The sequence below is a fragment of the Morus notabilis genome, unplaced genomic scaffold (genome assembly GCF_000414095.1).
Source record: "Morus notabilis unplaced genomic scaffold, ASM41409v2 Scaffold2499, whole genome shotgun sequence".
In the NCBI taxonomy this organism is placed as follows: domain Eukaryota; kingdom Viridiplantae; phylum Streptophyta; class Magnoliopsida; order Rosales; family Moraceae; genus Morus; species Morus notabilis.
This window is the reverse complement of record NW_010359652.1, coordinates 40,897-61,981: the sequence shown is the minus strand read 5'-3', so window position 1 is coordinate 61,981 and position 21,085 is coordinate 40,897. Positions and strand designations below refer to the sequence as shown.

At 35.5% G+C, this 21,085-nt stretch overlaps 4 protein-coding genes across 7 annotated transcripts; 2 read left to right on the top strand and 2 right to left on the bottom strand.

Moving 5' to 3' along the window:
• Positions 1-325: 325 nt before the first annotated feature.
• Positions 326-2,883, bottom strand: LOC21385604 (G-type lectin S-receptor-like serine/threonine-protein kinase LECRK1). Its single transcript, XM_010094968.2, has one exon. It carries the CDS (start codon positions 2,821-2,823, stop codon positions 403-405), a length of 2,421 nt encoding a protein of 806 aa, XP_010093270.1. The 5' UTR covers positions 2,824-2,883; the 3' UTR covers positions 326-402.
• Positions 2,884-6,694: 3,811 nt separating this feature from the next.
• Positions 6,695-7,526, top strand: LOC21385603. The gene has a single exon (XM_010094967.2). It carries the CDS (start codon positions 6,720-6,722, stop codon positions 7,497-7,499), a length of 780 nt encoding a protein of 259 aa, XP_010093269.2. The 5' UTR covers positions 6,695-6,719; the 3' UTR covers positions 7,500-7,526.
• A 3,331-nt stretch (positions 7,527-10,857) lies between these two features.
• On the top strand, positions 10,858-12,493 carry LOC21385602 (cytochrome P450 81E8). Its single transcript, XM_010094966.2, has 2 exons — positions 10,858-11,628; positions 11,766-12,493. The coding sequence occupies exons 1-2, from the start codon at positions 10,858-10,860 to the stop codon at positions 12,378-12,380; spliced, it is 1,386 nt and encodes a 461-aa protein (XP_010093268.1). The 3' UTR covers positions 12,381-12,493.
• A 181-nt stretch (positions 12,494-12,674) lies between these two features.
• LOC21385601 (pumilio homolog 5) lies at positions 12,675-20,684 on the bottom strand. 4 transcript variants are annotated; one of them, XM_024163545.1, is made up of 10 exons: positions 20,445-20,682; positions 18,784-19,400; positions 16,667-18,024; positions 16,428-16,569; positions 16,191-16,298; positions 15,713-15,925; positions 15,513-15,623; positions 14,264-14,458; positions 13,677-13,848; positions 12,675-13,091 (listed from the first exon to the last, which is right to left on the bottom strand). In XM_024163545.1, exons 2-10 carry the CDS (start codon positions 19,393-19,395, stop codon positions 13,063-13,065), a joined length of 2,940 nt encoding a protein of 979 aa, XP_024019313.1. In that variant the 5' UTR covers positions 19,396-19,400; positions 20,445-20,682; the 3' UTR covers positions 12,675-13,062. The 4 variants fall into 4 exon arrangements, with proteins under 4 accessions (XP_024019313.1, XP_024019312.1, XP_024019311.1 ...); XM_024163544.1 differs by having other exon boundaries at positions 12,679-13,094; positions 18,784-19,453; positions 20,445-20,681; XM_024163543.1 differs by having other exon boundaries at positions 12,680-13,094; positions 20,445-20,681.
• Between the last annotated feature and the right edge of the window lie 401 nt (positions 20,685-21,085).

Genomic DNA, 21,085 nt, shown 5'->3' with positions numbered 1-21,085 from the left:
TTATTATTATTATTATTATTATTATTATTATTATTATTATTATTATTATTATTATTATTATTATAGTTTTTCTTATCCTTTATTATTATTATTATTATTATTATTATTATTATTATTATTATTATTATTATTATTATTATTATTATTATTATTATAGTACCTTTAGAACTTTGATTTATTGGCAATTATAGTCTCTCACACTAAAATTAATAAATGATTTCTAAAATTTGGTACGTCCCAAATCATATAGTAACTAACATTTTAGAGAAACAATTACATTAAATGTTAATTATTCTTCTAACATTGTTATATAAACCCATAAAAACTAGAACATTTTGCATTAATTAATATAAGTATTTAACGCATAGATGGCACATTTAAATTCCAACTGAAAATAAATATCTAAGAAAACGTTGGAGTTGGAGGAAGAGGAATGTCCATTGTGCCTTCCAACATCAAGATAATGTTGTTCATCGAAGGACGTAAATCGGGATCATCTTGAATGCACCAGATGCCCACTTTCACCATTCTCTCTATTGTCCTCATGTTAACATCTTCTTCATCTAATCCCACCAGCTTACCCAGTTGTCCAGCCACAAAGCAATCACGGACCCAATCACAGAGATCTACCTCATCTGGCGACGAAGCTTTAACATCTATGCTTCTCCTACAACATATGATCTCGAGAAGCACAATCCCAAAGCTGTAAATGTCAGACTTAACAGATATCAAAGCATTCTTCTTCCACTCGGGAGCAAAGTACGATCTTGTGCTCTCTTCAACCCCCACCGACTCTTTTCCTTGCTTTGGCATTAGTAGCCTTGCGAAACCAAAATCAGAGATCTTCGCAGTCAAAGTGTCATCCAGGAGTATGTTCTGGGGCTTCAAATTGCAGTGGATAATATGAACTCCACACTCTTCATGAAGGTAGAACAGACCTCTTGCCACATCTAGCGCCAATCTTACCCTTTCTCTCAAAGCAGGGCGGCGCACACTGGCCTTAAAGAGGAAATCGGCGAGCGAGCCATTGCTCATGAACTCGTAAACAAGAAGCCTTTTGGATCTCTCAACACAGAAACCAAGCAATCGAACCAAGTTTCTGTGGTGAGTCCTTCCAATGGTGGCCATTTCAGCTCGAAATTCTCTTATTCCTTCTTCCGCACCTCTCTCTAGTCTCTTCACGGCAATGGTTTTGTTGCTGCCAGATAAAGTGGTTCCTTTATAGACTGCTCCAGAGGGACCCCTCCCCAGTTCTTCCCTGAAGCCATCCGTTGCTCTCTCGAGTTCGTCGTAAGAAAACGATTGCAAGCTAAAATCTTCTGTTAGTCCGACATTTGCATTTTCAAAGAGCCTCTTGTACCTATAAATTCTCTGCCTGTAAATGAAGAAACTAGTGGCAGCAAAGACAAAACACATGAGTGTGAAAGAGCCAAAACTTAAGCCAAGAACTAAAACTGTGCCGTTCTCTGACTGATTTTCGGGAGGTGACTCGTCATCATGCTTCGTATCATTGAACTTTCCTGAAACCACCTTGAAGAAAGCTGCAGCTAATAAATTCGGATTCATTTTACCATACCTAAGCGGGAGCCTATACTTGCGGCAATTAAGACTCAAGTACAACGCAGCCCAACAGTTACAATCTTTTAGGCAAAATTGGCTACAAAATTCCTTCTTTTGCATTGGAGTAACTGAATAAGGATGATCTTCCCACGTCATGTTTTTTAGAGTAGACATGTCGTACCTCAAACGTGGCTGCTCTTTTGATCTGCAGCTATCTTCACTGAAATTATGATAGCAGCCTAGACCTTTATCACTGCCGTTGTTGAACACAAATCCAGGGTAACAGTAACAACCTGCTCTTTTGCCCTCTCCGACGCAATAACTGTTAAGGCCGCAAAAACCTTTGACATCACATTGGTTCTTCAAATTTGACCACATTGCGGAAACAATTGAACTTTTGTTGCTGAAGATTTGGTGTGAATACAATCTGAAAATTCCATCAGCATCAAGTGTTGCGCGATAGACAACAGTGGTGGTGTCACGACTTTTGGTTTGATTATAACCAGTAGTGCCATTTGCCAAGATTGTTGAGTTGGAAGTAGAGAAATAGAGAAGGCCAGTGTTGCTAAGACACAAATCTCCGTCGTTATAAGGAGCTTGCCAGTAAGCATTTTCCGGTCTACTGAAGCTGTTTGGAGCGTACAACACTAGAGTGCCGTCTTCCCGCCAGCTTAGACGGTAACCTAAGCCGGTAGACACTAACTCATGAGTAAGATGTTGACCTCCTAAAATTGTGTCCGTCGGATAATCAAAGCTTTCCCAGATAACATCAGAGTTGTTACGGAAGAGCAAGAAATTCCCAGAATCAAACACAGCAGCTGAAGTTACATCTGCATCTTGATGATCAGCAGGCAAAAGGATAATTGGGCTGTCTTTGATTTTCTGTTGACGATCATGAGTAGTTGTGAAAAGCAAACCTTGTCTTGTCAACTCCAACGTAGCATTTGAAGGAAAAGGCGTGTCATCCAGCTTATGAGTCCAAACAATTACGGGTTTAGGACGAGTGAGCATCCAGATCCCAATGGCAAAGTCGTCAGAAGTGTTATTATTATTGCTAGCGTTGCGATAGAAACCGAAGGCAAAGATGCCGGAAGGTGAGAGCCAATATGGAGTAGTGTTTGTGGTGGAGAGTGAGGAACCAAGTTTGATGATATTGGGGTTAGACTGGTTTGTTAGAGTTTCTCCAGTGACGACGACGAAAGAGATAATTAGGAAAGCAGACACAACTACTGCTTGTACAACAGCAGTACCTGAAGAAGCCATGGATGAAGAGAGAGAAAGGAGAGCTAGATTGGAGAGAGAGAGAACGAGATGCTAAAATTGCATTCCTCCAAAACTAAAAGGAGAGAGAGAGAGAGAGTAGTAGTAGTAAGTCTCCGCCAACGTAGACTTGGCTGACACAACTTTATTTTATTTCAGGGTCTATGATAAGTAATCTTTATGTGTTAGGATAATGTGGTGTCATTTTATTTGTTGAAAAGAAAAAAGTAGAACGGAGTCAATACTCAATCGTAGAAAAGCAATCACCGCAATATTGCGAAAGTTTGGGTATATATTAATTTGAATTATAAGATGAATGATGACTACTCAAACGAAGTGATTATTAAAATTTAAAGAAGTAAGCATAAATACATATATTCTCAAAAAAAAAAAAAAAAAAATTTCAAAAAAAAAAAAAAAAAAAAAAAAAAAAAAAAAAAGAAAAAGACTACTAGCATGTTCCATCGCTGTCAACTTTCTGCACCGCGGGACACGTGTTTTGGCAAATGTAAAAACCAGAGAGCCCAATGAAGCATAAAGGCTGGACAATTACGAGTGTCTTCACCTCTGAAATTGATAAAGACGAAAGCAGGCATCTATGTAGATCCAAATCCATTACACATCCTTGGGCTAATATAGATCCTTACAACAATATCATGATTAACTCTGTTGCCAGAGAACTAGAGAAGAGAATGTGCTAATTAACATTAACTGGCGTACAAGTAGTAATTGTTGTGAAATAATCGTGCTTGCTTTAAGAAAGCCTTAAGAGTTAGCACCCGTTTAGATCGGTTTAAAAAAATTATTTTTGACTTATTTAGTTTAAAAGTCGTTTTTAAAACTATTTAGAAGGACAATTTTAAAGTGTTTTTAATTTTTTAATTACTTTTAAAATAAGTCATTTTCTTAATGCTTATGAAAAACTTTTTAATTTACATTTTTAATCATTTATTTGTGAACAACAAATTAAATATCTCATCTATGTCTTTTTATTACATCACTTTTTATAAGAATAAAATGCTTTTAACTTTTTTACTGAAACATATTTATGTCTCGTTTATTTCACCGATTCGAGTTTTCAGTTTTAAGTTTTTACAGTAAAAAGTTCTCAGAAAATGTCACATCTAATTTTTTTTTGTTACAGTAAAAAACTCTCAGAAAATATCACATCTCAATTCAAATTAAAAACTCGAATCAATATTTTTTCAAGTATTATCCAAATACTAATTAAAAAACTCCAACTTATATTATTATTTTTTTTTACTCCTTAAACACACAAGCATAAATTATCTCAAACTGACCCTTAATTTCTATGCTATGTTTTGTCCTCAATGGTTCATGAAATAATCATGTTTACTATAGATATCCGCTCTAACATCATTAAAACGCATATGTTTGATATTCAACTAAAAATCTTGACAATTGACCCTCAAAACTTTGCACTGGACTTGTAGCTTTGGATTCTTATAAAATGATGTTTATTTAATAAATATTTAAAAAATAAACAGTTAAAATAATTTTTATAAAATAATTAAAAAACAGTGAAAATTTGTTTTTATTTTTTAATACTTATCAATAATATTATAATATTAATTAATAAATATAATTTTATTTTTTTATTATACTCAAAATAATCTTTAAAAAAATACTATTACTGTGGTATCGTTGGCCTTTACTATATCAAATTCAACTTTCCCTTTTATCATATCATACATTTTTCTTTCTTTTTCTTCTCTCCAAATTAGTCCTCATAAATATACTTTTCTTCAATTCCTTATTTAAATAATTTGTTCTCCTACATATCTTAAGGCAACTGGAAAGAGGGGGGTTGGTCCTCTATTTTTTATATAATCTGTAAGAGCTAAACAAGATAAATATAATATAGTGGATGTAATTATTTTTTATAAGGGTGAACTACTATAAAATCTCAGTGTGTCTCTATATATTCGCAAAAAATTATAACATTTACTTCACAATACATCCAAAATACAAACATAAACTAGCATATTCAGTTAAAACACAAATTTTGAACCGGTAACCCAACAGGTTACCGCGAGATAAGCAGATACGGTCTTGTTGACAAAATTTGACCGTCAATACATTACAAATTTTTCTATGCTATTTTTGATTTCACAGTTATTTAACAGGTTCGAATAAGTTTATCAAACTAGCAAGCTTAAGGGCACTATACATGAACGGGACCTTACTTATAGTTATTAGGAATACATTACAGGTACTAAATACATTACATGTACTTACAAAGCTTATAACATGCGTGTCTTATGCATATATTCGTATGAGAGATATAGATATGAACTAACCCACAAGCTTACACGGAGTCATACATACGCATAAAACACTTCTTTCTTTTCTGTGGTTTATTGACTGTAACGAGGATAACACAATTCGTTGACTGACCGAGTAATAAGTCTTCTTGTGTAGTTATTATGAAGGTACAACAATAATTAGAAGTCTTCAAAGTGGAAAATGTCAGAAACATCCAAATAGAAATTGGGAAAATAAAAAAGCCATCCCATGTGAAATGTCATGAAAAAGTCCCGCTCCATGGAAAAGTCTTACCTCCTTGTTTGGTGCAGAATTTAAATGCAAGCTTCGTAACTTTAAAAGATTCCACCATCGATGCTGAGTACATGGAAAAGTCTTACCCCCTTGTTTGATGCTGAGTACATGGAATAGATGGGTTTAAGATTATCCTAAAATGTAGTAACGTGAATTTCGTGGGTTTTATTTTTCTAAATTTTAAAAAAATTTAATAATTGTACTAAATATAAAATTTTTTTAATTTTTATTCTCATCTTTAAAATTACCTCATATCAAACGCTTCTATAATGTTCAAATTACACCTCTCATTAATTAAATAGAAATCAATATTTGTTTAGAAACAAATAAAACATATAAAATAGGGTTGATAATCCGAATAGTGACACGACGATACGACTCGAAATCCACACAAAGTTAGCGCGTTTAAGTTTATTATAAATAGATTTGGGTCATAATCAGATTGACACGATTAACATGATTAATAAATGAATTAGGTTAAGGTTGACCTCCTAACACAAAGTGACAGGAATTGACACGATTAACTTATGAGTTATTTGTAATCTAATGATATATGATATAAATGAAAGTTTATTTAACATATTAAATATAAATAATATAAATTTTAATATTTAGAGTTAAAATTCATTTATTTTTCTTAAAAAAAAGATAAATTGACTAATAAATATGTCAAACCTCTTATTTTATTGTGTTAGTAAATTATTATTATATTAATTATTTATTTAATATATTGATTTAAATAGATTATGTGAGTTGACACGATTAACATAATTAATAAATAAATCGTATTTGAGTTAATATTTTTAATATATTTAATAAATAAATTGTATTTGAGTTGATTTTTTTAATACAACGGATACGACGCACCAACGCGAATCGCCGTCCTTACCGTTTATTTCACCGATTCGAGTTTAAAATTTAAGTTTTGTTACAGTAAAAAGTTCATAGAAATAGTTACATCTAACTTTTTTACTATAGTAAAAAGTTTTCACATAAAATCACATCTCAACTCAAATTATAAACTCGAATCAACGAAGTGAACGAGCCCTAAATTATAAAAGATTAAAACCCACCGATTCTCTGTTTTTGTGCATTTCCAGACTCGCACTCCTTTAGGGTTGTTTTTTTAGAGTGTAATTTTTGAGTTGAATTTGAGTTATAACTTGAGTTAAAATTAAAACTTGAATAAAATTAAATAAAATTAAATAAAATTAAAACTTAAAAGAATTTGAAGTTAAATAAAATTTAAATTTTTTTTTTTTTTTAGTTTTTTAGACAAAGAACATACCCTGGCTCTTTTTGTTTCCTCCAAACAATCAATGATAATGAACAACATTGCTCTCCCCCATCTTCAAACTCCCATTCCAAATCACCAAATTACTACCAAATGCTTCAAACCCAAAACCCCCATTTTAACCACCACCACAACAACAACAACAACAATCCCAGCGAGAGACAGAATCATAGACTTCGGAAAACACAAGGGAAAGATGCTCGGATCCCTCCCTTCAAGCTATCTGAAATGGGTCTCCACAAATCTCAGAGCTCAAGACTTGGAGGACTGGGCAAAGCTCGCCGACCAAGTTCTTCAAGACCCAGTTTACCAAGACCGACTTGAATGGGAATTCGCCCAGAACGCCTTGGACAGAAACAGAAGCAATTCTTCTTCATCATTTTCTTCTGGGGTTTCTGATTTGGTGGAGATAAGCGAGAGATTTGGTTGGGACAATGAGGATAAGATTGGTTGGAGCGGAGTTAATTTTGTGCTGTTGGGGACTTCCAAGAGTGGGAGGATTCCGAGGCTTGGAGGGAAAGATGGAGGAAAAAGAGAGAGGAAAGAGGGAGGGAAAGTTGAAGGAGAAAGTGGAGGGAGGAGGAGGAGCGCGAGGAGGGAGAGAGTGAGGTTGAGGATGAAGAGAGAGAAGAAGTTGGGGATTGTTGAGAAGGGTAGGGGTAGTTTGGGAAATGATAGTATTAGCAGTGGGAATGCGGTTGGGTTTTTCGAAAAGAAGAATGAAATGGTGGGAGAGATTTACAATCCATTCCTGGGACGTGAAGCTCTTTTGAAGAATGTAATGCTGCAGAAAAGATTTGTGTAGCTTTTTTTTTTTTTTAGAGTTTTTTTGTTTGAATGATTTTTTTTTTTTTTTTTTTTTTTTTAGAGTTTTTGATGTATGATGTAATTCAATATTCAGATTTTCTGTTTTATTTTTCTTGGTTATTGCTCTTGCGAGCATTAAGGATCAAAGCTTAAGTGCAATTTTTTTTTTTAAGAAATAAATTGTTGGTCCTGTCTATCCTTTTTTTTTTTTTTGGGTTCTTTAGAAAAGAAAAGAAAAAAAAAAAAAAGAGTAAAGCCGCCGCATTGTTTGTAATTCGGAGTGGAGAGGTAATTCGGAGCATTGGTTTAGGGCAGAGTGGGTGTGTGGATAAGCTGAATTTTAAGAGGGTAACGCCTTTATCTACTATGAGGTTATGTCCAGCTACATGATATTTGTTATAGTTTTTCCTAATAACCAATTACCGAGCAAATTTAAGCCATGATATGATACATCCTAAGTCCTCCAATTGTGAGTTGAGAAATACTACCACTAGGATGTATCTGGAACCGTTGTATATGCATAATAAATGCATTAGAAGGAGTTGAAATGGTCTGCCTCACAACAAACTTAACACAACCTAAAAAAATAAAAGAATTCTCTTTCTCATGTAGCAGAAGCTTAATCGAAACCATAATAAAAAGGTGAATCAGTTAACATGTCACACAAAATACTTGAGAAACTGCTTCAAGATCCGTTGATTCACAACGAATAACGGAATATTTGATAGGAAAATAGAGAGAAAATTCGAAATTTTTTGAATATATAGGCAAAACAAAAATTGAAAACTTCCTTATTCTATAATAAAGAAAATAAAAATACAAAATTTTTCAAAAAAAATAAAGTTTTGAACTGAAAACAAGAGTTGGAACTGCCAGACACAAGAAATAAAGAAACACAAAGGAATTGGAATCCGTATTTCATAGGTCAACTTATAACAAAAACAAAAAATTACTAAAAATGGTAAAAACACTCTTTTGAAGGCATAAATGATAGAATTTCACAAATCCGACATCGTCAAAAGACCCTATGAAAATAGAAAAATTTTCCTTACTTGGCTTTAAGATGTTCCGAACGCGCCATAAAGATCCCTCCACACCGCATCACTTTCTTAGAACATCTCTAATACAATACTATAATTGATGTGTCAATTGCAAATTTAACATTTGAGTGTGAAAAACACTCTCTAATGTAATGTTATTTGTTATGTTAAATTCCTCATATGCTATATTTTGTGGTAAATTTCCCACCAAAATTTAGCATATGAGAAATTTGGCATATACAATACACTACATGAGACCACATGCTAAGAGTTTTCTCCCTGTCCAAGGGATGGAACCGATTGTGATGAGGGTGAACCCATATTTAGGATAACATGGTTTTTGGTATTTTAGTTTTGCACAACTTCGCTTATATTTTCATATAAGAGATCTTGATCTTAATAGATTAAAATGTTACTTGGTCATCAAACGACAGTGGATATGTAAAGCGGAAAGGATAGTTTTCTCATTGAGTACCCTTTCTCTCCTCACTGCGGCCACCTTATGAAAAGCATATGGAGGATTTTAAGCAGTCACATTTTAAGTAATTTATAATGTATAATTAATAATCCACACATTTTAGTATTGATTAGAAAACAAACAAAAATATATCATCGAGATTAACTGTTATATCACATTTTAAGTAGTTTATAATGCAAATTTTTTGGCAATCAAAATTGTCACACAATTTTCAACATGAAGCAACATATCATTAAATCCAAACTGTGAACGTGCTCTTTAATACTAAAAGTGGTGATGAGCATTAAATTAATATTGTCTTGGCATCATCACTCTGATATTTTCTACACATTTTATAATATATATACAAAATTTGGAAATGCACAAGCATGCATTTGCTTGGCAATGGTTTTTTATTTTTATTTTTTTTTAAATGGAGATTACATTCCAAATCAGAGAAATATAAACACTAATTAGACATGAAAAACCCAACACAATTAACGACTCAACCCCGCTCATAAACTGAAATCAGCCGTAAATTCGATTGAAACGCTAAAGGGAAATACTAACTCAACCCATTTTTGTAAGAAAATAATGCTTGCTCGTTTTAAGATATCTATTATTAATTAATTAATTTCATGTTTCTTTATAGAAAGCACTCCCATTAAATGTACCTTCAGAATCTGAAGTCTGGTTCTCTGCAGTACTCTATTAAAGTCATATATTTCAGTCACTGAAAACTCAATAATTTTAAGAATAAAAAAGAACAAACAAATAGAAACGCCAAACAAATTTAACTAAGGGATACTTTTAGTATCTACTCGTCGTTTTAATACATGTGAATGTGATAGAATTTATGTCGTAGTAGATATCGATAACACGTCCATTTGTTTAAATTTAGTAACTTATTTAATTCGGTGGTATTTCCCACACACACACACAGAGGTGGTCGGATGAATTCAAGAAATGTTTATTAGTTGGGGACTTTTGGACACTTCCCAACCATGACGATGACAAACAAGATTAATTATTTCTTCCCTTTTTTGTTTTTTGTTTTTGTTTTTTGTATTAATCTTTTCTGCCATCTCTTGACGCACAGATCAAGCAAATTGAGGAAATTAGGCTAGTGTCCATTTTATACCACTATTTCGATAGAAGATCAAATTTTTTATTTTCAAAGAAATGACCGAACTTTTATGTTTGTCTACAGTAGTTAATCAGTGATAAAAAAATGGTTGATCAATGATAATTAATTTATCATTAATATACAAATTATAACTTATTACTAGTAAACAGGGTAACATATATGTCAGAATAAAATTGCATTAATCACTAACTGATGATGGTTAATTTACTTGGCACAGCGGACTCAAATTTACTTGACACAAGTTAATTTTCTTTTCTTTTGTCTCGTACAGGTTGTGTATTTGAAGAGTTTTGTTTTTTCCCATGTCCAAGTACCTAGGTTTATCCGTGAAAGAAAGTAAATTTATTTTCATCATCATCTTTAATTTCTCTGTGTTTTTTTTTTTTCTCTCAGTGATCCCTAGGTTTCCTATTTAAATAATGTGTCAAAACGGACGTATTAATTATATATAGATGATCATAGTACGCATAGATAATCTATAATTAGTATTACATCCTCTTGAGCCGTAGGAAATATGCAACTGGAATTGATATCTTTCTGGTCCAACCTTCCAATCTTCTTAATCTCCATTGTAATTCTCTTGATCACAAAATTAATCCTCACAAAAAAGCATGCAAACCCTAAAAACCTTCCACCAAGCCCTCCCTCGCGGCTACCAATTATTGGCCATCTCCATCTCCTAGAGCAACCACTTCACCGAACTCTGCACCGCATGGCAGACAGTTACGGCGACGTATTCCTCCTTCGGTTTGGAACCCGCAACGCCGTCGTTGTGTCCTCGCTCTCCGCGGCCGAAGAATGCTTCACGAAAAACGACGTTGTTTTCGCCAACCGTTCTCAATCACTTGCGGGGAAGCACCTTAATTACAATCACAAGACCATAGGATTCTCCAACTACAACGACCACTGGCGTAGCCTCCGCCGTCTGACATCACTCGAGCTCTTGTCCGCAACCCGCCTTTCGACATTCACCGGTATTCGACACGAGGAGATTAAGCTAACGGTGAAACAACTATTAGAAGAACACAACTCGAGTAATTATGAATTATCTCATAATTATACAAAATGGACAAGAGTAAAGCTGAGACCAAAGATCGTTGACCTTGTATTCAACATCATGATGAAGATGATCGCCGGAAAGCGGTACTACGGGAATGAAGTTGTGGCAGAGGAAGCCAAGCAATTTCAATCAATCATAAGGGAGGCGTCGGAGCTTTTGGGGAGCGCAAACATAAACGATTTCTTGCCATTTTTGCAGTGGATAGATTTTCAAGGCGTTGAGAAGAGGATGATCAAGTGTATGAAGAAGATGGATAGCTTTTTTCAGAGCCTCGTTGACGAGCACAAGAAAATAATAACAGCGAGAGCTGAAACTGGGGCAAACGACGATGAAAGGAACGTGACGTTTATCGAGCTTATATTGTCGTTGCAGAAGCCGAATCCAGAAGCGTATGACGACGAGACGATAAAAGGTCTTATCCTGGTAGGGTTTTAATTCCCGTGTCTATTTTATTTGAGATTTGAATTGCATATTGCGCTACTGATCACATATATATATATATATATATATATATATATATGTGTGTGTGTGTGTGTGTGTGTGTGTGTGTGTGTGTTCAGGCAATGCTGTTTGCTGGGACCGATACTACAATACTCACAATCGAATGGGCAATGTCACTTCTTTTGAATCATCCAAACGCAATGCACAATGCTTGGGCTGAGATAGAAGGTAACGTAGGACATGACCGCTTACTCAACGAGTCAGACTTGCCAAACTTGCATTACCTACAAAGTGTAATCAACGAGACGTTTAGGTTGTTTCCAAGTATTCCAATCATACCGCGCGAATCATCCGATGATTGCACCGTCTCGGGCTTTTTCATACCAAAAGGGACGATGATGTTTGTCAACACATGGACCATTCAAAGGGATGAGAAGCTGTGGGAGAATGCAACTAGTTTTTTGCCAGAAAGATTTGGAGAACATGGTGCACAAGGTATCAATAAGTTACTTATGTTTGGTGGGGGAAGACGAATATGTCCTGGGGCTCTTTCAGCTCGAAGAGTGGTGAGCCTGGCATTAGGATCCTTAATACAAACCTTTGAGTGGAAGAGAATTGGCGCGGAAGTAGTTGACTTGGCGGAGGAAGGAGGCCTTCACATGTTGAAGGTCGAGCCGTTAGAGGCCTTGTGCAAGCCGCAGCTAACCATGCTTCACACCCTCAACCAACTTTAGGCGTGTTTAGAGTTTTGGAGGCATTTGCCAGAGCCACCAATAAATGACAAAGCTATTTCAAGTACCAGTCTCTATAGTAACCCAACAGATTATTATCGCAGTCCGTCTGTTTACTACCTCCAACTGATAAGCTACTGCCGGCGCATGGACACTGGTCTGTAAAATGCACTAGCTGATTACCATCGGTAACCTAGCAACGCCCAAGCGCCAAAAGCCAATAACCAAGTAGCATCACCATAGTGTAACCGGAATTGCCACCTGCCCAAACAGACATATATATCTACAAATGTTTTCCATAATCAAGCTGTTCATATTTTACTTTACAAACCTTGATTGTGGTGCTTTCACTTATATTACACTCTCTCTAGTCTTGGCAATAAACAAGCAAGAAAAGTAATTACTAATCTAGCAAGGCAATGTGAAAAATTTTGACTTGGTGCATCATCACTTTTGATGTTTCTATACACTTCAATACACACAATTTGATAACGCACCAGCATGCATTTGCTTGGCAACGCTTTAAATATAAATTAAATGCTGACAGCAGGAAATACTGATTCATCACATTTTTTGAAGGAAATAATGCTCGCCCATTTCAAGATTTCTATTACCAATTTGATGTGATTGTTTTCTGCAACCAATGTAAGCAACCCTCGGGTTCTATATAGAAAGCAGTCCCATTCTATGCACCTTCAGATTCTGAAGTCTGGCCTTCTGCATGAAAAGCTTCAACATTAGCATCCAACTGTTTTGACACTTTCATTTCAATCAACAGCATATTACTAAATTTGCTAAAATTGCCAAAAGCAGGAGTGTCCAGATTCAAAGATCTGTCAAATTCGATTCGCAACTATAAAACGTCATTCCGTGCTGTGAAAAAGTCACTTTTAATAATGTTCCAAATTTTAAGCTAATATGGGAAATGCTCAATTTCATCCATACATCAAGGATTGTCTGCTTCCCAATGGTGGGTTACAAACTCTGTTGGATTCATCACGCTCTTAGAATAACTGTTTTCAATCCTAATACGGAAAGTCTATAAATTATGTAAAAAATAATTTTGCATCCACGTACACTGCACCTCAGCGCGTTCCTGGAAATCTACTTATATGTTCATGTGGATACTTTCATATAGAAACATTTTAGTGTGACTATTTTCTTGAGCTGCCGTATAGAATTTTCTTTGGTCTATAAAATGGCAATAGCAAAACAGGCTTTCATTTGGATTAGCATGTCTGAGAACTATATGAAACATTAAAAACACGCATAGTAGTTCTAAGCAAGAAACTGACACACCTTTGCCGGAGAGCTGTTCGAATCGAGCAACTATGTGTTTTCCATAAGTGTATTTCCTCAAAGCATGAAGATGGGTTCTTGTGCGATCAAGCAATATTTCCCGCTGTCTATCATTGCTTTTCTCAAAAATCTTTTGGACCACGTAATTTGCAAACTGATCCTTCATCATTGTCTAGACATATGAGGCAGACAAAAAAGTTCAGTATCCAGAAAAAGTTTGCTATGCTATGCGCGAGATCAATAGGTCCAAAAACCAGGGGAAAAAAAGACTAGAAAAGGTTATGGTTTTCAGTAGTGAAGTTCTTGATATGTTTCTGAAAAAAATAGCTGAGTTTGAAGAATAACCGTTTGGTTAGTTCATGACCTCATGTTATTAGGCTACAACAGTGTTTATAAGAGCAAATCAAAGGAGGCCAGATTAAAAATAAAATTTACTGCTTTCTGGCTCACCTAAAGTAAAAACGCCTAAGCCAAGAATGGGTAATGGAATAGATATGGATATCATTTCTTGGTTACCCAGATTTTCAATGGAATATGACCAATTCCACAAACTCATTATATATGCAGTAAAGCTTTACTTGACATACCAGTAGATAATCATTTTCCTCTGACTGTCCTAAAATCTCCTCAATCAAGACCTCCACCTCGGACGTATTACCATGCTCCAAACACTTTTCAACAACGTTTGAGGCATACTTATGCTGACTCATTTGTACAATTCTCCCAACTAACATGCTAATAATTTGGCTCCGTTGATGGGGCTTTCCTCTTTCCAGAACATGCTGTTAACAGAATTGTCCACACTATATTAGATTCGGTGTGAAAGAACAGAAAACCTTATAGGAAAAAAAAAAAAAAAAAACAGAAGGGAAATATAAAGATATATAAACCACCTAATCAAACATTTGTTGTTGAGAGAGGTGCCAATTACCGAACTAAATGCACAAAAAAAAGCATTTTAACAACAAACTGACTTAGGACATTATACTTTTGATGTCACTGATTTTGGTACTAATGATATCATGTTAACTAAAGATACAAGTACTCTGTCTTTTTTTTTTTGTGTTGGGTGGGGGTATAAGAAATGATACTGTTTACTAAATAGCAACAAGACAAATAATTTCAAGGAAACAAGGACAAAGGGTTCACCTATAACAAGAAAAAGAAAGAGAAAAAATGAAACAAAGTCTAGAGGCTGCAACAAGTTAGCCCATCCAAAAGAGTATAGGCAGTTGATAAAAACCCAGTAATAGATTTCCTCTTACACAAGGTAAGATTAATTAAAAGAAACCTCCGAGACGTTGGAGCAAGATAGACCTCAATACAACAGCAAATACCAAAAGAACATGTCAGTTAACTGGTTTCAAATCACATTAATAGACATTAGTACAGAGACCTCCGACAAGATACCCGACAACTAGAGTTTCTTTTTTAATCTTCAAGGATAATCTCCTTCTTTAATTATTTATCTTGAGCTTGTTGCAAAAGTAAATTACCATGTCATGCATAAGACCTTAAACCATTTTCACACTTTTAGACTTTCCTTCATTTTTTTTTTTTAGTTTTCGGTACAACTTTCCATAATATCCTTTTTTATTAACATATATGGAGTACACACACAGACACACAGACACACACACGCACACACACATATTCTGAGCAAAAGCTGCACTTTTGGAATCGGGGTGTAGCATTCTGAATAATATCCTCTTCAAAATTGCAGATAAAGAAACACAAAGCAAAAGGCAAAATTTTGCATATACCTACATTTTTACTGAATAAAGAGAACCCCATACATAATGAATAAATTAGGACATCATACTAAAGAAAACAAACCTGGGTAACATAATTGCCGTACTGATCTTGAGCAAGAACACAAAATGATTCCAGTATTTCATCTATTATACACTGACATTGACTATCATCCGAACAATGCTCCAAAATTCTCTACCACAGTACAAAGAGTAACAATAAGAAACAGAACCAAAAGAAGGGGGGAAATTGAAGCATTAAAACTGAAGAGCACATGTTGTTACCTGTATGACACGACAACCGTAGGGATGAGTAGCAAGAGTCGCAACCTGGCCTTCGATAGAAGATATGATAAATCCAATTTTTTCTGGTGGAACACATTCTATACATTTCTGGATTACGTGATTTCCATTTTGATCATGGACACATTTCATTACATGCCCATCAAGCTCTTGCGCAAGAAGTGCTTTTTGATCATGCTCAATAACTTCAAGGGCCTAAATATACACATCAAGCACATAATCAGAATGCGAATCATCAGTATTAATATATTCAACTGGTGATTGGAACTGGCTCAAGTAACAGTAAACAACCATTTTATAAAGCAGGAATTCATTTTTACGCCGATACCACGAGAAATGGCTATGGCCTTCAGCTTTATAGTGATGAGGGTCCTCCAAAATACATCATTAAGAAATTAGAAAGAACAAGAGCTTAGAGAAACCTTTATGGCTTGCTTAAACAAATGATAATTCGACACACCTTTTGGATTACACGACAACCATACATCTGCAAACTCAATGGCAGAATCTGTCCAGAAAGTTGATCTGCAAACCCCTTTCTTTGTTCAGCACTTCCATGCTCGAAAAACTGAAAGCCCCCACCCCACAAAAGAAAAACGAAAAAAAAAAAACAAAAAAAAGCCCCTCATTGTAAGTTCACTAGTCCTGTGCATAAGATTGGAAAAATGCAACTAGTAACAAAATTTTCAAAGCATACCTTTTGAATAACATAATTCCCAAAAACATCAGTCATTAATCTTGAAGCGTGTGGAATAACTTCTTTGAAAACAGAATCCTTCTCTTCAGCACTGCAATGTTCCAACTTCTGCTGAATAAATCGACTCCCATGTTGATCGATGCTGAAGTCAAATACAAGTAAGAAATTATTTTTTTATAGAGAAGATTGTTTTGAAACTACATTTTGTGGAGACAAACAAACATGGTGCAGAACAATGCCTGAACTCAAAAATACGCCCTTCTATATCAGAGAGTTCAAGTCTTTTTGAATTGCTGGATTTCAGTTCTTCGAGAAAAGAAAGCTTGTTCAAGTCATCAGTGCTGTTGGAGACTCTCTTTACTTGCGATCCAGAGTATATTCCCGGGTTCCTAATTGGACCTTGAGGAAATCTCGTTTCGGTTTGGCGACCCAGATGATTTGCTCCACCAATTGGAGATGATGGCATTAATGGACTAGCAAGAGGAGAGGCTGGAAACTGTGTCACTCCACTCATGAAAGGAGGATTTCCATAACCACCGATTCCCATCTTTCTTGGAGCTGAAACGCTCCGACCCTCATTTGTTAGAGACTGAAACTTATGATCCCCCACATAAGCAGAAAAGGTAGACGCTTGCTGCGTAAACTGGCTCCCGATAATACCCCTTGCCAATTGACCATGCTGAACTGAACTACCATAAATTTCATGAGAAGGATTTGGATAATATTGCATATGCAAAGGATTCACAAAAGAAGGTTGTGGGATTGGCTCATGTTGCGCATAAAATTTTCTGTGGGGTTGCACATCAGCCCCATGAAGAATACCCTCCCCCATTGAAACGCCAGCAATTCTACCAGTGAAGCTTGGACTATAAGTAGCGCCAAATGGAAGAGGTAGAGCATTTTGAAAAGGATACCCAGCCATAAAGGGGGGAAGAAGTGTAGAACTTGGAGCATATCCTGGCAAGCTATATTGGGGAGCATATAAACTGGATTGCTGAAGATTAGGATAAAATGGAATGTTACCAGAAGGCATATATGCAGCTGCTGTTGGGTAGAATGGAGGGGTGGACCCGGGCAATTGCAAGGATGGTTGTACCCCAATAGACGAGAAGTTGGGATGACCATGGGAAAGTCTTTCCATGGAACTCGCCGAATAATTAATTCCTTGTGAAATTCTTTGACCTTGGATATCGTGAACCTGACGGGTGATGCCTTCTTGTCTAGGCAGGTGGAGTTTTGACAAATTTCTTCCACAAGATGGTGGCTTCTCTTGGTTTTGTTTAATCTCTAATCTAGAAGTGTTTGCACGAATGGCACCGCTAATTGGTGCATTAACCTCTAAATTATTACTCGATTCATCTTTCTGCAGTTTCCCTGTCTCGTCGGGATGCCATGAGCTTGGAAAAGAAGTTGACGAAGGACGGGAACTCATCTCTGGACAATTGATAGAGCCTGAACTGGGCTCTGGTGTCTTTTCGAAAGATGAAATATTGGATGATATTGCATGCACATTAAAATCAATCAGTTCGTCCGCCGTTGCGTGCCCAGAGGAATGAGATTGATTGTACACAGGAGATGGGGTACGAGGGAAGTCTTCCTACAAATCCACCAAGAATGTTAAACAAAGCAAGAATACAAAAACCAAAGTTCCACTGTCAGAAGAACAATGTTTTGAGTTTTGACCATTATGTGAAACACGAGCTATCGAAAGCACAAAAACCAACAATTTTAATAGTACATTTTTAGAAACACCACATAACTCATATATGCAAATCTAAAGGAACTCTACCAAACAGCGTACAGGTGATACAAAGACATTAAACATAAAAGAAAAGTAGTGATCACTTGACTCTTGACATGACATTTTCAGGGAAAAGTTTTCATAGTATTATTTTTTCCCTTTCCCTCCACAGCACCCAATGCGAATTGATGAAACACGGTTTCCTCCAGCTCGTCTCTTCCATCATTGCATAATTAGATAAGGGCCACAGTAAAACACTAAGCAATTGCCTTATGCATCAGATGAGGGTCTTTCATAGATCTAATCTTTTTCTTATCAGTGCCAAATTCAAAAGAAAAAGAATTAAAGCAATAACAATAAATAGCTCTCAGAAGTTTTCCGAACAATGAAAAAGTTGTCTCTCGGTTTTCTCTTGGCACTACAGGTTCCCTAGAGAAACTAACAATTATATTCAAGTGCAAAGCTTCTCTCTTCTCTAGTCATATTTTAACAAGTTCAATGGCTAAAAGAGAGATTTCGACATTTCACCATTTCTAGCCTAGCCAAGAATAGTGAGACAATTGCCAATACTTAGCACATAGAAAGAAACTTAAATACTCACTTTATAAAATATACCTGTATCAGATCAACCAAACTTTTATGGCGGCTTGCCAAAAAACCCGTGTTCTTTCCAGGCATTGCCGTAGTGCTATTTGCTACCAATTTTTCTGCATCTTTCCCGGGTGAACTCTCCTCCTCACTCTCTTCCTTATGAGTAGAAAGGGATCCCTGAGAAAAATGCAAGAATCCATTGCCACTATCATCCATAGAAGTTGATCTCCTATTGCTCCTAAGACTACTAATCTGGTGAACCTGGTGACGGTTCTCCTTCAATCCCATGTTGGAGAAGTAGCATGCCAAATAAGCCGGATCAGGCCGCTGTTGTTCATTGAACCCAAAATTTTTGAGGGTATTATTTCTTAAGTCGTCCAGGCTAGAATTCATACTAACGTTCTGTTCAATTAAGAGATTCCTAATAGATGCAAATGAACCTTCCATACTTGGAGGAGCACTACCACTTCGATTTGGTGCTTGGTTTCTGTGTGAGACGTGCTCTTTCATAACTAAGCCCAACTCCTCCGCTGCCATACTTTGTAATGGAGATCCAAATGTTGCGGCGTCCTTAGAAGACGTCCACTTTGTGCCTCTACAGCTTTCCACCATTCTCATAGGACTCTCCGTCGCCATCCCACCTAGAGATTGATTGTAAAAAATAAAACGAATAATTGCTATTCATCATTTCTTTCTGCAGCAAAGATTTCCCATTAGCTCATGCCACAAACTGGGTAATGCATCCTAAATGTAATGCTAGCATGCTGAAGACAGAGTTATGAACAAAACATAAATAATTAGGAATTTAAGATTGTGTTTATATATTAGAGATTATTTAGGTTTGATTAAGTTTATCTTATTATTGATCTAAAGTTAAAAAAACAAAGTACAAATCTGTAGAGCATGATGATAGATCATAATAGCAATTGATAATTTCGTGGAGAGAACAATTGCAAGTTATATCCTCAAATTAGTTCCAATAAACATGACAAACAGAAATAAATTTATAAATGTCTAATTAAAAAAAAAAGGAGCATCCCACAAGACAACAGACAGAATTGGAAGGAAAAAATCCCAACTTTTGTTTGTGCTGAATATAACCAAAATTCTGTTGATCACCTATAGTTCAAACCGCATCATAATTTATCATGTTCAACCCATTAGCTTGTCCATACATTTTATACTATATCTATCTCCTACATTCTTATTTTCAACTACAGTTGAAACTAACACATTTCTAACTTCCAAATTATGATGATTCAGAAAAAAAAAAAAAAAAAACAACAACAACAACAACTATGATTACTACAAGAATAACATTACACCAAAATAAAATTTAGTCCAGTAATCAAATACGGCAAAGTTACCAGCAACTTATATACCAATATATCATTATAAAATTACACTGAATGAATCTACAGCTAAATTTAAGAAAACTAGAGGAAGCCCACTAATCACCATAAACTCGCTCTAGGCAATAGGCATAAAAATCTTCACCAATAACTCCAAAGAGACAACAGACTTAAAAATAATAATAATAATAATAATAAAGAAAAAAATCCTTGAGAACAGAACAAACCCCAAAAGCTAATTAATAAAACAAAGACATAACACTAGGAAATAAAACCATGAACAAGAAACAAAAAAAATAAATAATAATAATAACAGAGTTGAGAGGGAAATACCGGCATAAGTGTTTTGACCATCACACCAAGAACTTGAACGACAAGTAAAGGAGATGGGCAAAGGCAATCCTGAAAGCTTAATAAAAAAAGACAATAAAAATAGCCCCTGTAAATTTTTTTTTTTTTTTAGAGAGAGAAGAAACTCTTGGAAAGAGGGAGAGAGATTGAGACAGGGTGTATAAAAAGTTCTAAACAGCACAATCAGAGAATCAGAAAATGCAAAATTTTGCTTCTTGTTCTAGCTCTCAGTTTCATTTTCTTCAGTTATTATAAATAAAATATTGTTGCGGTTTATATACGGGTCTATGAAATGACGTGAATGTATTAGGACAGTACGTTTGTATTAGGCAGAGGGCGGGGGTATTTACGTCATTTAAATGAAGAGCGAGATTACGTCAGAGTAGGGACACGCGTTGAACCGAGGCTTCCCGCAAAAAGAGTGGGTTCTGACACGTGGCTTTCTTGCCGTTATTGACATTGATTTTGGAGTCATTCTGAACTCCAAGACCGCGTTTGGATGTTAGTGAGTTTGACAAGGAATCTCGAAACCTCGGTGTGTTTTTGTACTTCGCAATTGGGTCAAGTCTTTCATGAAATTACACCACCATGTTCACTTCAAATTTCTTCGCATTCACCTAAAA

What these genes read in the sequence shown, in the direction of transcription:
- LOC21385604 (XM_010094968.2), bottom strand. Translation starts at nt 2,823, where the DNA reads ATGGCTTCTTCAGGTACTGCTGTTGTACAAGCAGTAGTTGTGTCTGCT.
- LOC21385603 (XM_010094967.2), top strand. Translation starts at nt 6,720, where the DNA reads ATGATAATGAACAACATTGCTCTCCCCCATCTTCAAACTCCCATTCCA.
- LOC21385602 (XM_010094966.2), top strand. Translation starts at nt 10,858, where the DNA reads ATGGCAGACAGTTACGGCGACGTATTCCTCCTTCGGTTTGGAACCCGC. An exon ending in CGATAAAAGGTCTTATCCTG is followed by an intron (nt 11,629 to 11,765) that starts GTAGGGTTTTAA and finishes GTGTGTGTTCAG; the next exon opens with GCAATGCTGTTTGCTGGGAC.
- LOC21385601 (XM_024163544.1), bottom strand. Translation starts at nt 19,395, where the DNA reads ATGGCGACGGAGAGTCCTATGAGAATGGTGGAAAGCTGTAGAGGCACA. An exon ending in GGAATTATGTTATTCAAAAG is followed by an intron (nt 16,299 to 16,427) that starts GTATGCTTTGAA and finishes GGGGGCTTTCAG; the next exon opens with TTTTTCGAGCATGGAAGTGC. An exon ending in CGAACAGCTCTCCGGCAAAG is followed by an intron (nt 13,095 to 13,676) that starts GTGTGTCAGTTT and finishes CTTTTCATGCAG; the next exon opens with AAGGCCAGACTTCAGAATCT.